The 16,430-nt window shown below is 47.4% G+C and overlaps 2 protein-coding genes across 7 annotated transcripts in view; both read left to right on the top strand.

The window, feature by feature from the left end:
- eif4e2rs1 (eukaryotic translation initiation factor 4E family member 2 related sequence 1) overlaps nucleotides 1-2,060 on the top strand; it is a 4,460-nt gene extending 2,400 nt beyond the window's left edge. The window contains exons 3-7 of the mRNA XM_027032970.3: nucleotides 177-311; nucleotides 491-595; nucleotides 764-916; nucleotides 1,539-1,675; nucleotides 1,847-2,060. Of these exons, the coding sequence (XP_026888771.1) occupies nucleotides 177-311; nucleotides 491-595; nucleotides 764-916; nucleotides 1,539-1,675; nucleotides 1,847-1,886 (570 nt within the window). The 3' untranslated portion in view covers nucleotides 1,887-2,060. The remainder of the gene's footprint in view (nucleotides 1-176; nucleotides 312-490; nucleotides 596-763; nucleotides 917-1,538; nucleotides 1,676-1,846) is intronic.
- Nucleotides 2,061-2,843: 783 nt separating this feature from the next.
- Nucleotides 2,844-15,979, top strand: cntrob (centrobin, centrosomal BRCA2 interacting protein). 6 transcript variants are annotated; one of them, XM_027032963.3, is made up of 21 exons: nucleotides 2,844-2,976; nucleotides 4,349-4,611; nucleotides 4,716-4,950; nucleotides 5,054-5,147; nucleotides 5,211-5,283; nucleotides 5,382-5,526; nucleotides 5,979-6,095; nucleotides 6,616-6,711; nucleotides 9,296-9,394; nucleotides 10,594-10,806; nucleotides 10,939-11,064; nucleotides 11,636-11,769; nucleotides 12,043-12,168; nucleotides 12,298-12,445; nucleotides 12,579-12,687; nucleotides 12,905-13,075; nucleotides 13,741-14,201; nucleotides 14,299-14,380; nucleotides 14,670-14,889; nucleotides 15,277-15,343; nucleotides 15,747-15,979. In XM_027032963.3, exons 2-21 carry the CDS (start codon nucleotides 4,355-4,357, stop codon nucleotides 15,846-15,848), a joined length of 3,075 nt encoding a protein of 1,024 aa, XP_026888764.2. In that variant the 5' UTR covers nucleotides 2,844-2,976; nucleotides 4,349-4,354; the 3' UTR covers nucleotides 15,849-15,979. The 6 variants fall into 6 exon arrangements, with proteins under 6 accessions (XP_026888764.2, XP_081560709.1, XP_026888762.2 ...); XM_081704583.1 differs by having other exon boundaries at nucleotides 2,877-3,026; XM_027032961.3 differs by having other exon boundaries at nucleotides 2,890-3,076.
- Nucleotides 15,980-16,430: the final 451 nt, after the last annotated feature.

Raw genomic sequence — 16,430 nt, 5'->3', positions numbered from 1 at the left:
GAGCATGTGAGAAACACCTGGAGAGAAACCAAGACTCAGGGGGGGGGGGGGGGGGGTCATCCTAGGTCATCATTTCCCTGTAGTCCTCACCAGAGGACTCTATAAGAACTGAACTTGAGTGATTTTAGATACTTCAGGTTGTTATGTTTCGTTCACTGTGTCTCACCCCTACGTAGACCATCACCCCTGGGCCGGGCGAGCACCCCCTCCAGTATAACTACACATTCTGGTACTCCCGCCGCACGCCCAGTAGACCAGCCAACACACAGAGCTACGAGCAGAACATCAGACAGATCGGAACTGTGGCGTCGGTGGGTATGTGTGTATGTGACATGCAGATTTGTTAGTGTGTGTCTCTCTTCTTTAGTTGTATTTGTGAGAGCTTTCAGTCTGCATGTCTTTTATGGTTATGTTTATAGTGTATAGTGGGTTTTGTGTGTGTACTTTAGTGGTTGAGTTGTGTGTGTGTGTGTGCGTGTGTGTGCAACAGGTGGAGCAGTTCTGGAAGTTGTACAGTCACCTGGTTCGGCCCGGAGATCTGACAGGACACAGTGATTTCCACCTGTTCAAGGAAGGCATCAAACCCATGTGGGAGGTGTGTGTGTGGTCAGATGCTGTTCATTAGAGCTGAAACTGACCTCATGTCCGCACTTTAACACTCCGTAATCATTCACATGAGAGCAGCGTTAGCGTGTGCAGTGGTTTATGAATATTAGAATGACTGATTAACGATCTGGAAATGGCGTGTGTACGTGTGTGTCAGGACGAGGCTAATAAGAGTGGAGGGAAATGGATCATCCGTCTGCGTAAGGGTCTGGCCTCACGGTTCTGGGAGAACATCATACTAGCCATGCTGGGGGAGCAGTTCATGGTGGGGGAAGAGGTGTGTGGAGTGGTGGTGTCCATCCGCTTCCAGGTGGGTGTGTGTGTGGAGGGGAGAGGGGTGGTGTTCAAACTCAAGTTTGGTTTATTGGTCACATACATAGTCATGCACAGTATAACTCGCAGGGAAATGGTGGAGAGTGCTCTGTCCAAACTGAGGAAGAGAAAACAGGGGTGCATAGAGAAATATATATTCTATATATGTGAAATATATATATATATATATATATATATATATATATATATATATGCAAGATAAATATATATATTCTATGTATGTACAAAATATATTAACAATGTATGTACAATATATGTATATTATGATTATATACACAATGTACAATGTATATGGTTGTGTATATGTACACAATCTACAGAATGTACAGATCCATTTCGTATAATGTTGATGTGTGTTTGGAATGTTTCTTATAGTTTTGTGATTATTCAGAAATAAATTGTTAGGAGAGTTTTGGTAGTAATGCAGTTGTGTGTGTGTGTGTGTGTGTGTGTGTGTGTGTGTGCGTGTGTGTGTGTGTGCGTGTGTGTGTGTGTGCGTGTGTGTGTGTATGTATATGTGCGTGTGTGTGTGTATGTATATGTGCGTGTGTGTGTGTGTGTGTGTGTGTGTGTGTGTGTGTGTGCTTTCTCTTTCTCAGGAAGACATTCTGTCCATTTGGAATAAAACAGCCAGTGATCAGGTGACAACGTCACGCATCAGAGACACACTGCGGCGTGTCCTCAACCTGCCGCCCAACACCATCATGGAGTATAAGACCCACAACGACAGTCTCAAGTACGACACACACACTCCGTCCCACTCAGCGTGTAGTCGTCCACTCATTGAGTATTTTGTTACTGTCCCAATGTAGAAACAATACACTCCTACGTATACTTCTCTAATCCATCTCTTTCTCTCCCTCACGCTTTTTCTCACTCTCTCTATCTGTTCATCTCTCTCTTTCAGGGATAATTCCAGCTTCCGCAACACTAAGATTACATTGTGATGGTGTGTGACTGTAACACACACTCCAGTTTCCTCAGCTATGGGCTCAAGTGCACACACACACACACACACACACACACACAAATGCCAGTTTTTCTTTGTGTAGGAGATCACTGGGAGAAACCCTGCCTCCAACATTCCACGCTTGTATAAACTCCGCCTTTTTAAAACATCATTCCAGCTGTTTGGTTTTTCTTTTTTATTTAACAAAAATAAATCTGTAGCTTATATAATATATATATATATATATATATATATATATATATATATATATATATATATATATATATATATATATACACGTGGTTTGATGTGCTTTTTTGTTTGTTGACTCAAATCTAAAATTTTCAACATATTTGGATCAATATCATGTGTGTGTCTGTGTTGATCCAGAGGTGCTCAATCACTTGTTCAGTGGCTACGAGGTGGAGAGTCACACACTCAGAGGTCCCACAAGGATCTGTTCTAGGGCTTCTGCTTTTGTTGTTATATATGCTACCTCCATTGTGACATTTCCATTTATCTGACACTTTTATCCAAAGCGAACACAACTTAAGTAATTGAGGGTTAAGGGTCTTGTTCAGGGTTGAAACTTGCCAGTTGTGAGACTTGAACTGGCAACATTCTGAGTACTAGTCAGGTACTTTAACCACTGAGACACTACTGCCCCTTATTTTGGTGTCCAGCCAGATGAGCACATAGAACCAACAGCTGCTAAGTGTTGCATGCCACCTATACAGAAAGCAGATCAATACTACCAGTTTACAAGCACGTCTGAGTTAACCTCATCAGCTACAGAGGTGGCCAAACCAGTGAGATGACCACTCCTGGCTCTCGTGTGTGTGTGTTCCCAAAAAGCTGCACTGAAGCTGTCCGAATTGGACGAGAATTTGCAGCCTGTTTAGGGACTGACGGTTGTTCCGCACACGCGGATGCGCTTTCACTTCCCTGTCCACGGTCTCGCGGTGCACGGCCGCTATTGATGACGTAAGCGAGTGGTCGTGCCGTTGATACGCGGTTGCTATGGCGCGGATGGAGTCGGGAAGTCGCGCGACCTGACGAAGCCCCGGCGACGTTAAACCGTCACAGAGGTAAACGTCAACCGGGCTGAGGAGCCTCGGGCCGTTAAACCGTCACAGAGGTAAACGTCAACCGGGCTGAGGAGCCTCGGGCCGTTAAACCGTCACAGAGGTAAACGTTAACCGGGCTGAGGAGCCTCGGGCCGTTCAGATGAGGTTAACCCGCGCTGATGAGGTTAACACTCCGAGCGTCCGTTGCCTCGCAAACGCGGTTATTTTAGCTCACATCCCTCACAACATAACGCGTTTCCGAACGAAGCCGCGCTAGCTAACCTGGATAACCTGGATAACCTAGCTAACCTGGATAATCTAGCTAACCTGGATAACCTGGATAATCTAGCTAACCTGGATAACCTGGATAATCTAGCTAACCTGGATAACCTAGCTAACCTGGATAATCTGGATAACCTAGCTAACACGCAGAGCCCTGGTGTTGAGAGGCCGGCTAGCTCGCCAGTTTACCTAACGCTAGCTGGCTAGCTAACCTAGTACTTAGAGTGGCTTAACCTACTGAAACCGATCTTAACTGGCTGGTTAGCTGGGGTATCTGAGGTAGGGTCGGGTAGGTTAGGTTATGTGGGTTATGTTAGGTTAGGTTAGGTTATGTGGGTTATGTTAGGTTAGGTTAGGTTATGTGGGTTATGTTAGGTAGGGTAGGGTCGGGTAGGCTGAGTAAACTACAGCTTGGGTAACTCGGTTAACTACAGAGTTTTATACCCGTCATCAACGTTTTGCTAACTTCATACGAATTAGTAAAGCGCCAGTCTTAAAGTTTATATAGTTAGCTGGCTAACTAGTTAACTAACTCTTCAAAAAATCTAGCTAGCAAATAATCTAGTAGTTAATATTTCGTGAGGGGAATATTCAGTACTTTGCGAAATCTTTGTAAGAGAATAATGATGATAAAGATGTTTAGTCTCGGTGTGAACATAATCGGCGCCAACAGTCAACGTAATAATGATTTTAATCTACTTTTGAATTAATTTCCAATATGACCGTTAAGCTTCTAGGACAATGACAATATAACTGTTTAAATACTTTTCCTCTCACAGTGTAAGCTGTCTGTAGAGTCATAACTCATTTCTGTCTCTTTCTCACAGTGTGAGATGTATGTAGAGCCATTATCACTCATTTTTGTCTCTCTCACAGTGATGTCTAGAGTCATAACTCATTTCTGTTTTTCTCAGTGTGAGATGTCTAGTCATAACTCATTTCTGTCTCTTTCTCACAGTGTGAGATGTCTGTAGTCATAACTCATTTCTGTCTCTCACAGTGAGATGTCTGTAGAGTCATAACTCATTTCTGTCTCTCTCACAGTGTGAGATGTCTGTAGTCATAACTCATTTCTTTCTCATCATCACTCATTTCTGTCTCCTTCTCACAGTGTGAGATGTCTGAAGAGACAGCTGAAGACGTGCTGAGCGGCATTGATCCTTTACCCGCGTCCACCCCTCCTTCACCGTCTCTTGCTCCACGTCCTCCTGCTGTTCTTCCTCTTGGCTCTGCCTCCTTGCCCTCGCTAACACGCTCCTGGCCATCCTCCCCTCTCTCAGCCTCTCGGCAGGTCACTGCCCACCTCTACTCCTCACTCCAGCGCAGCAAAGAGCAGGAGGTCAAAGGTTATTCTGCGATCTCTGCTAAAGCCAGGTGAGTCCGCCGTGTAAGTACCTGTGTGGGTCTTCTGCTGCACTTGTGTGCTCTGCCCACCAGCTTACCAGAGACACTCTGTCTGTCTGTCTTTCTGTCTATAGGCAGGTATCCTTTAAGCTCTCCTCTCCTGAACTCTGTTCGGTTGTTATGCCAACAGCCACCCGCTCTCTGAGCTCTGATAGGCTGAATGAGTCACAAGAGGCGGATTTTAGTCTGGATGCCTTTTCCTCCCACGGCATAGTGGGAGTGCAGGAGGCAGGGTCAGAGGCGGAGCTAATGACAGAAGACATGGACGTGAACTTGCAAAGCAGTGTGAGCAACAGCGCTAAACTCTCGGTAACTTATTAACACGGCACTGTGGGACATGTTAGTGTGCAACACACGGCACTGTGGGACACGTTAGCGTGCAACACACGGCACTGTGTGTGTGTGTGTGTAGCAGGGAAGGTGGCACATTGACGAGATGCAGAATGTGAGGAGTCATTTACAGACAATGATGAACACAGCAGCAAGAATCACTGAGGAGACAGATGGTGAGTACGCACACGCACACAAACACGCACACACCTGACCCCTGACCTTGTTCCATCTTGCAGAGCTCTTGGAGCCAGTATACCAGCATTCTCAGGACGACTCGCATGAGAGTGACAACACATCACACCTGCTCAGGTACACACCACACACATGCTCATGTACAAGACACACATGCACTCAAATGAAACTATTTCCTTATCAGGACATTCCCCCTCCCCCACTCTGCTCCTTAGTGCGTCTGTCTCTCTGGGAGGAATAGAGGACTTGTTTCCACGGTATTCCCGTCTCCGTGCTGATGTTAGTCCCGCCTCCCTTCACTCCCTCTCAGAGCTGCAGGTGACCAGAGAAAGTCTGGAGAGAGAGAGGGCCAGACGGAAGGTAACACACACACACACACACACACACACACACACACACACACAGGTTAGCCAGCAAGCAGAACACGTTTGTTAGGATTGTGTGTGTGTGTATGTGGTGTCCGGTGTCGTGGTCAGGTCAGGGAGACCGTAGGTGGACGTAGGGTCAAGGTTGAGTATTGAGGGTTAGGATTAGAGTTCAGTATCAAGCGTTAGGGCTGAGTAAAGAGGGTTAGGGTTAGGCATGAGTATCGAGGGTTAGGGCTGAGTATCGAGGCCTTTTCCCAACCCTTGCACTGTGGGTTCAGTACGTGTGTGTGCGGTTTTAGGTCCAGAAACAGGCCAGACAACTGATGTCTCGTTCTGACACTCTTGGTCTGGAGTTCTTTGACACACTGCTATTGTGTGAGCAGCCTTGTCTGGTCTTCTCTCTCTCCCCCCCCCTACTCCCTCTGTGCTGCCCTCTGGTGGTAGCACGCGGAGCAGCAGGTGCTGGCTCTCCAGAATAAAGCTTTAACCTTACAGCAGCAGCTCAACCTGGCTGTGTCGGCCGACCGCAAGAAGGACATCATGATCGAGCAGCTGGACAAGGTCCACACACACACACACGCATGTACACACTGGTCAAAAAGGGTCAGCTAAATGCCGTGAATGTAAATACATGCACATATACACATATACACGCATATATACACACATGCATATACACATATACACGCATATATACACATATACATGCACATATACACACACGCGCATATACACATACACGCATATATACACACGCATATATACACACGCATATATGCATATATATACACGCGCATATATACACGCGTACACGCATGCGCATATACACGCGCACACGTACATGCACACATATGCAAATGCACGCACACACACACACGCATGTACACACACATGCATATACATACATACACGCACACACACGTGCCTACATGCACACGCGTGTACACACGTATAGATACACGTGCATACACACGCATGCGCGCACATACACACATGTGCGCGCATACACACATGCGTGCACAGGCACACAACCATATGTGCGTTCACACACACAGCCATCACATGTAAGTCTTTGCCCCAGACGCTGGAGAAGGTGGTGGAGGGATGGAGGAAACATGAGAAGGAGAAGAGTGAGGGAGTCAGACGACTGCAGGAGGAGAAGGAGACTGCAGAGAGGGTAACATACACCCTAACCCTAACCCTAACCCTAACACACACCCTAACCCTAACCCTAACCCTAACACACACCCTAACACACACCCTCCCCCTAACCCTAACACACACCCTAACACACACACTCCCCCTAACCCTAACACACACCCTAACCCAACCCTAACACACACACTAACCCTAACCCTAACACACACACTAACCCTAACCCTAAGCCACACACTAACCCTAACCCTAACACACACACACCCTAACCCTAACACACACACACCCTAACCCTAACACACACACACCCTAACCCTAACACACACACACCCTAACCCTAACCCTCCCCCTAACCCTAACACACACCCTAACACACACCCTCCCCCTAACCCTAACACACACCCTAACACACACACTCCCCCTAACCCTAACACACACCCTAACACACACACTCCCCCTAACCCTAACACACACCCTCCCCCTAACCCTAACCCTAACACACACCCTAACACACACCCTCCCCCTAACCCTAACACACACCCTAACACACACACTCCCCCTAACCCTAACACACACCCTAACACACACACTCCCCCTAACCCTAACACACACACTCCCCCTAACCCTAACACACACCCTAACACACACACTCCCCCTAACCCTAACACACACCCTCCCCCTAACCCTAACCCTAACACACACCCTAACACACACCCTCCCCCTAACCCTAACACACACCCTAACACACACACTCCCCCTAACCCTAACACACACCCTAACACACACACTCCCCCTAACCCTAACCCAACCCTAACACACACACACACTAACCCTAACCCTAACACACACACTAACCCTAACCCTAACCCACACACTAACCCTAACCCTAACACCCTAACCCTAACACACACACACCCTAACCCTAACACACACACACCCTAACCCTAACACACACACACACTAACCCTAACACACACACACACACACACTATCCCTAACCCTAACCCACACACACTAACCCTAACACACACACACCCACACACCCTAACCCACACACTAGCCCTAACCCACACACTAACCCTAACCCTAACCCACAGACACACTAACCCTACCCCTAACACACACACTACCCCTAACACACACACTACCCCTAACACACACACTACCCCTAACCCACACACTAACCCTAACCCACACACTAACCCTAACCCACACACACTAACCCTAACCCACACACACTAACCCTAACCCACACACACTAACCCTAACCCACACACACTACCCCTAACACACACACTACCCCTAACCCACACACTACCCCTAACCCACACACTACCCCTAACCCACACACTACCCCTAACCCTAACCCACACACACACACTAACCCTAACCCACACACACACTAACCCTAACACACACACTACCCCTAACCCTAACCCACACACACACTAACCCTAACCCACACACACTAACCCTAACCCCTAACACACAGACTAACCCTAACACACACAGACACTAACCCTAACCCCTAACCCACACACTACCCCTAACCCACACACTACCCCTAACCCTAACCCACACACACACTAACCCTAACCCACACACACTAACCCCTAACCCCCCCACACACACTAACCCTAACCCACACACACTAACCCTAACCCTGACACACACACTAACCCTAACCCTGACACACAAACTAACCCTCACACACTAACCCTAACACACACACACACACACACATACACACACACTAACCCTAACCCCTAACCCTAACACACACAAACACTAACCCTTACCCCTAACCCTAACCCCCACACACACACACCCTAACCCTAACCCCCCCACACACCCTAACCCTAACCCCCCCACACACACAAACCCTAACCCTAACACACACACAGACTAAACCTAACCCACACACCCTAACCCTAACACACACACACACACACACACACACTAACCCTAAACCTAACACAGACACTAACCCCTAACCCCCACACTAACACTAACCCTTACCCCTAACCCTAACCCACACACACACAAACCCTAACCCCTAACACACAGACTAACCCTAACCCTAACACACAGACTAACCCTAACCTTAACCCACACACACTAACCCTAACCCACACACCCTAACCCTAACACACACACACACACACACACACACACACAAACCCTAAACCTAACACAGACACTAACCCCTAACCCTAACACACACACTAACACTAACCCTTACCCCTAACCCTAACCCCCCCCACACACACACACACTAACCCTAACCCACACACACCCTAACCCCTAATCCCCCCACACACACTAACCCTAACCCCTAACCCACACACACACACTAACCCTAACACACACACAGACTAACCCTAACCCTAACACACAGACTAACCCTAACCCTAACCCACACACATACACACACACTAACCCTAAACCTAACACAGACACTAACCCTAACCCCTAACCCACACACACACAAACCCTAACCCTAACCCACACACACACTCTCTCACACACACACACACACCTGTGATCTTGATAAATGATAAGCATAATATCAGAGCGTTCATTTTCCTGTTCGTGTGTGTGTTTAGGCCCTGGCGTGCTTTGAGAAGAGTCTGTCAGACGCAGCAGAAACTCTGGACAAAGAACAAAAACACAACGAAGAGCTACAAAATACCAACAGTCAGCTGGTACACACACATACACACACACACACACACACACATACAGTGCGTGGCCAAAAAAAGGTCACCACCTGGATTTAACTAAGCAAATGGGTAAGAGCCTCCGATTGGATAATTATTGCATGGGTGATTGTTTCAGCTGGCAACAAGTTATTTAACCCTAACTGATGCAGTGAGTAGCTTCTCATTTGTTAAACAACCATGTTGAAAGACACATCCTGTGGTCGTGGAAAAGATGTTAATCTGTTTCAGAAAGGTCAAATTATTGCCATGCAACAAGCAGAGAAAACATCTAAGGAGATTGCTGGAACTACTAAAATCGGGTTAAGAACTGTCCAACGCATTATTAAAAAGTGGAAGGACAGTGGAGAAACATCATCTTCTAGGAAGGAATGTGGTCAGAAAAAAATCTTGAATGATTGTGATCGGCAATCACTTAAACGTGTGGTGACATCAAATCGTAGAAAAACAACAGCAGAACTCAGGGATGTTTAATAGTGAAAGTAAGAGCATTTCCACACACACAATGTGAAGGGAATTCAAGGGATTGGGACTAAACAGCTGTGTAGCCTTAAGAAAACCACTTTTCAGTGAGGCTAACCAGCGAAAAATGGCTTCAGTTTGTTAGGGAGCATAAAGATTGGACTCTGGAGCAATGGAAGAAGGTCACGTGGTCTGATGAGTCCAGATTTACCCTGTTCCAGAGTGATGTGCGCATCAGGGTAAGAAGAGAGGCAGCTGAAGTGACGCACCCATCATGCCTAGTGCCTACCGTACAAGCCTGTGGGGCAGTGCTATGATCTGGGGTTGCTGCAGTTGGTCAGGTTTAGGTTCAGCAACATTATGTGCCAAAAGAATGAGGTCAGCTGACTACCTGAATATACTGAACGACCAGGTTATTCCATCAATGGATTTTTTCTTCCCTGATGGCACGGGCATATTCCAAGATGACAATGCCAGGAGTCATCAGGCTCAAATTGTGAAAGAGTGGTTCAGGTTGCGTGAGACATCATTTTCACACATGGATTGGCCACCACGGAGTCCAGACCTGAACCCCATTGAGAATCTTTGGGATGTGCTGGAGAAGATTTTGCGCAGTGGTCCAACTCTCCCATCATCAGTACAAGATCTTGGGGAAAATTAATGCAACTCTGGACAGAAATAAATGTGACATTGCAGAAGCTTGTGTGTGTGTGTGTTGTCAGGAGAGGGAGCTGGCTGAGCTGCGTGTGTGTGTGGAGGAACTCCAGCATCAGCGCCAGCAGCTACGCAGTGAGACTGAGAAACAGAGGACTGAAGTGGGGACGCTCCAAATCCACACCCAGGCTTTACAGGGCCAGCTTGAGCAGGCCACACACACACACACACACCTGCAACAGGATATCTCACTACTGACACAGCAGCTAGAGAGAGAGAGGGTGAGTGTTTCACTCACACACACACACACACGTGTGAGTAGATAGATCATGGCAGCAAGCTTCATTTTGAGAATTATGGAGACTTCTGTGTGCCTGATGTAGAATCCAAAGTTGTAATAGCTGTGTGTGTAGGAGCGAGTGGGCCAGGAGGTGCAGCTGCGTGAGGAAGGCCAGTCTAGACTTCAACAGTTACAACAGGACCTGGATGAGACCAGGAGAGAGAGAGACACAGCCAGGGTGGATCGAGCCTTGGACCAGGTCTATCTCACGCGCACGCACACACACAGTTTCTCTCCAACCAGTTTTGTTTAGAGTGGTTTTGTTTACAGTGGCTCCGATTGTACAGGTGGTGTCTATAGTGGTGATGTTCGTACGGGGGGTGTTTATAGTGGTGATGTTCGTACGGGGGGTGTTGGCAGTGTTCGTACGGGGGGGTGTTGGCAGTGGCAGTGTTCGTACGGGGGGGTGTTGGCAGTGGCAGTGTTCGTACGGGGTGGTTACAGTGGCAGTGTTCGTACGGGGTGGTTACAGTGGCAGTGTTCGTACGGGGTGGTTACAGTGGCAGTGTTCGTACGGGGTGGTTACAGTGGCAGTGTTCGTACGGGGGGTGGTTACAGTGGCAGTGTTCGTACGGGGGGTGGTTACAGTGGCAGTGTTCGTACGGGGTGGTTACAGTGGCAGTGTTCGTATGGGGGGTGGTTACAGTGGCAGTGTTCGTATGGGGGGTGGTTACAGTGGCGGTGTTCATGTGGGTGTTGTTTATAGGGGTGGTGCTTGTACAGGTGGTGTTTGTATGGGTGGTGTTTATGGTGGCTCTGTTGTGTATCAGGCCCGTTTTGAAGCGCAGTGCTCTCAGAGGGAGGTGGAGCTCAGACTGTCTGTAGAGCAGCAGGTCACAGAGAGACTCGCACACATTCAACAGGAAAACAGCACAGCAACAGCCAAGATACGGGAACAGCACAGGTACGTACATACACACACACACACACACACACACCCCCTATAGGAAAACAGCACAGCAATAGCCAAGATACGGGAACAGCACAAATACGTACGTACACACACACACACACCCACACATACCCACACCCCCAACAGGAAAACAGCACAGCAACAGTGTAATGTGTTTATTGTATTTCTACAAATGCAAATGTTTCTTTTTTATTTCTACAAACGCTAATACGTTTTATTTGTTTGTTGTTGTCTGTGTGTGTGCGCCTGTGTGTGTGTTTACAGGAAGCAGTTGTTGGACCTGAGAGAACATCATGAGCGTGAACTATCAACGCAGGTGGAGGAATTCAGAGCACAATTACAGGAGAGAGAGGAGAGACTACACCAGCTCACCCTGCACTGCGATCACAAGTACGTTACACACCAGCTCACCCTGTGCTTACACACTAAGGGTCTGGTCACATCACACCTACAGCAAGAAATACATACAGCGTCAATAAGAGCTCCTAGTGTAACATCTCTAACTCTGTGTGTGTGTAGGATTGCGGAAATGCAAGAGCAATTGGTTTCCATGGAAACCAGTAAGAGAAGGCTGGAGATGCAGAGGGAAGAGTTGGTGTCCCGCCTACAGGGAATGATGCGCACCCATTGGACAGAGGCTCTGAGGTTGCTGACCAATCCAGAGCAGGTGTCCGAGATTTAGCAAATTTGATTCTGTTAGAGTGTAGACAGTCATGTGTAAAGATCAATAGTACAGTACTTGAAGAGATCTGTGTGTGTGTGTGTGTGTGTGTGTGTGTGTGTGTGTGTGTGTGTGTTAGGCTGTAGAGACACCCCCCTCCCTGTCCCTGTATGGTACAATAAGATGTCCCTCCCTCCCTGAGGCTGAAGACACCAGCAGTTCTGGGACAGTAACCACAGTCACTCCAGGTACAGTATCACTAGTAATAATAATAACTACAATGGTACCATCACTACTACTACCAATAATAATAACAGTAACTACAACAGTTAAAATTAATACTACATTATTATTCTCTCGCTCTCTCGCTCTGTCCCTCCACCCCACCCCCGCTGTCTCGCTCACCCCTCTGTTGTCTCTGTCCGTCTGTCTGTCCGTCTGTCTGTCCGTCTGTCTGTCTCTCAGCTGCTCCCCAGGCTGTGGTTTTGCACATGTGCAGAGACAGACAGCATGGGGCAGTGGGGCAGACAGACAGGAGGCCTGACACACACACAGGAGACTCTGACTTTGGCCTCTTAAATCACAGTCATTCATTCAGTCCCCTGGAGCCTGTGCTGGATGACACTAATCTCACAGGTACACACACACACATACACTGCCTGGCCAAAAAAAGGTCACCACCTGGATTTAACTAAGCAAATGAGTAAGAGCGTCCCATTGGATAATTATTGCATGGGTGATTGTTTCAGCTGGCAACAAGTTATTTAACCCTAACTGATGCAGTGAGTAGCTTCTCATTTGTTAACCATGAGGTCAGCTGACTACCTGAATATACTGAACGACCAGGTTATTCCATCAATGGATTTTTTCTTCCCTGATGGCACGGGCATATTCCAAGATGACAATGCCAGGATTCATCGGGCTCAAATTGTGAAAGAGTGGTTCAGGTTGCGTGAGACATCATTTTCACACATGGATTGGCCACCACAGAGTCCAGACCTGAACCCCATTGAGAATCTTTGGGATGTGCTGGAGAAGACTTTGTGCAGTGGTCCAACTCTCCCATCATCAGTACAAGGTGTTGGGGAAAATTAATGCAACTCTGGACAGAAATAAATGTTGACATTACAGAAGTTTGTGGAAACAATGCCACTGTATACACGTAGACATACATGCATGCACACGCACACACACACACGCATGCACACACACACTTATATATGCGCACATATACACATAGACTCTATATTGTGTGTGTGTGTGTGTGTGTGTGTGTGTGTATTGTATGGGTGGTTTTCGAGCTCTAGGCGTTGGTGATTTAAGCTCTCTCTGGGACAAGCCTCTGGAAGTAGTAAAACAGCCCCTGGAGAGAGAGAAAGAAGGAGAGATTACGCCTACCAGAGTGAGAGTATGTGCTGAGACGCTGAACCCGATCCCAAGTCATCATAGGCAGGATTCATATTCTCATGTGAACCAGATCGGGAGTCATGTGGAACAGACACGTGTGAACAGACATATGAATCAGAATCCAATTCCTGCTTTCAATGTGAACCACATGCACTCGAAAAATCAGAGCAGTAGCTTAGAGAAGGGGGTGGGAAAATATGACATATCTGTAGAGAAGCACAGCACTACTGGAGAACAAGCTCCGCCCATAAAAGATCAGTCCCTATCAATCAAAGAAAGGACCCTCCCTGCTATGATGAGTCTCCCAGCTCTACATGAAGACAGACAGAGTGAGCTCCAGTATTACATATCAAAGGTATGGACCACACACACATTTCCAGCTTTGTAGTACTGTCTAAGAATTTACTGTTTGTTCAGAAAGCATTTCCCTCACACACGTGCACACCTTCCAGCTGTTGGATCGTTCTCCTGGAGAGCCTCTGAAGGACCAGTCTACACATGAGAGCAATCCAGACCTTCACATGCTCAGTCCAGGTGGGTGTGTGTGTTTTCCTCCTGGGTTCACTTGGGGTTAATCGTGCGTTTACAGGAGAGTTCAGACCCGTGGTTGACACTGAGCAGCTGTGCTAGCAGTGTTCACTGTGAAGGAGATGAAGAACCTTCCACAAAGACCTTCACCAGTGCAATACTAGTCAGGCACCTGAGCATCTCTCCATGCATGAGACCATGATCCACTGGTTTGGTGAAACATGACCGCCACAACCTGAATGTTGGAAACCTCCAACAGAACGCCATGCCTGTGTGTGTGTGTGTCTGTTTGCAGGTGTGGCTTATGAGTGTGTACCCAGTGTGCCGGGGGAGTTGACGTCACTCCCCACACACCATCAAGCTCGCTCTGACACCGTGAGCACTGGTTCCCCCCTCGGTTGTCCAAGAGACCCTCAGTTGGAGCAGCTCACTAACCTCCTCCGCCTGGCCTTGCCTTCTGCCACCACCACCCACACCACTCAGCAACTACAGCACCTCCTCTCTGGCCTCCTCAGGTCTGTGTTTGGGGTTTGGGTGTCTGTGGGTGGGTGTGGGTGGCATATGGGTGTCTGAGGGTGAGTGTCGGTTTCTGGTCTTAACCTACACCCCTTCAACCGCACCCGGAGCAGTCCCCCAGGGGGTTGTGGTGTCTGATATGCTGTGGCGTGGTAAAGTTGATTTATGTCTGTAAAGTGTCCTTGAGTTTGAGAAAGGCATTATATAAATAGAACTACTACTACTAATAATAATAATAATGAGAATAGTGATAACTAATAATGATATTATTACCATCATTTTCAATCTGTTACACAGTATTGTTTATTGTTTGTGTTTAATTCCTGCACATTTTTCTAAATATTATTCATGTTTCTGACTGTGTGTGGGTGTGGGTGTGTGACCAGGTCAGGGGAACCCTGCTCTGATACGGTCCACCTGGATCACAAACAAATGCAGCATGAAAAAAAAGAGGTAACACACACACGTGCACGCACACACACGTCACACACAAATGTCTCCCTCACACACCAAGCGTGTTTGCTCATTAACTGTGGAGATCTATAGTTGTCATCTATAGATCTATAGTTTCTGTCTGTTTAATCTGGGAGGGGCTCGGGTCTGTAATCCTCTCCAGATGGAATCCTGGACAGGTGTTGATGAACTAATCCATACATGACAAACATGTCCTTCTCAGCTTCCAGTCTGACAGAGTTCTATTCTGACTGCAGTGCCAGACTACAGGGCTACTGAACTGACTGGATTTCCCAAAGCCTTAAACTACTGAACGTACAGGTTCAGTACTGACTGAACTTCACAACATTTAGTGCAGAAATGTGTGTGTGTGTGTGTGTGTGTGTGTGTGACTACTCCTCAGTGTCAGGCTCCGCCGCGTCCCACACAAAGCACAACCTCACGAAGGCAACGCAGTGGACCCCAAGGTCAGCGGCCAGGGTCAAAGGTCAACGTGTGGAGATGAGGGGATGGGTGGTGTGTATGTACAGCATGCATACTGAATGTACTTTTTAAAGGCTTCTGAAGACTTGTTTACCCCTAATGTATTACATTAGATTTTTTAAAAATAAATAAAATAAATCCACTTTGTCTTAATCTGAGGTTTCTGAAAATGAGTTTGTTACCGTTTGTGTCAGTTGGTGTCAGTGGGCAGGTTTAATGCAATCTGGCGTTTCGTGTTCAGGGACTTGGAGCTGTGTAACTGAACACGTTGGGTTGGTGGTGCTGAACCCTGTTCAGGTGAACAGTGAGAGGAGTTCCAGTAGCATCCTGAAGGAGGCGCTGCAGAGCAGGAAACCTGTAGGCCAATAACGTCTGAATCATAAGTCTCAGACTTGGTTCTAACTCCTGGATGCTTTTGTCGATTTTCAGGAAATGTAAAAAAATTAACCAGCAGGGGACAATTTTGTCAAATTGGACTTTAATCTAGAATAGTACAGAACAATGAGATTTGGTACAGAAATCAAAGTCTGTCATATACATAGTTCTGCACACTAATGTGGGAGGTGTGGCCAGAAGAGGGCAGTGTGGACACTTATCATAGACT

This window comes from Electrophorus electricus, chromosome 21 (genome assembly GCF_041902795.1).
Source record: "Electrophorus electricus isolate QZ-2024a chromosome 21, ASM4190279v1, whole genome shotgun sequence".
Taxonomy (NCBI): domain Eukaryota; kingdom Metazoa; phylum Chordata; class Actinopteri; order Gymnotiformes; family Gymnotidae; genus Electrophorus; species Electrophorus electricus.
Note: the sequence above shows the minus strand (reverse complement) of the source record. Positions and strands in the feature narration are given on the sequence as shown.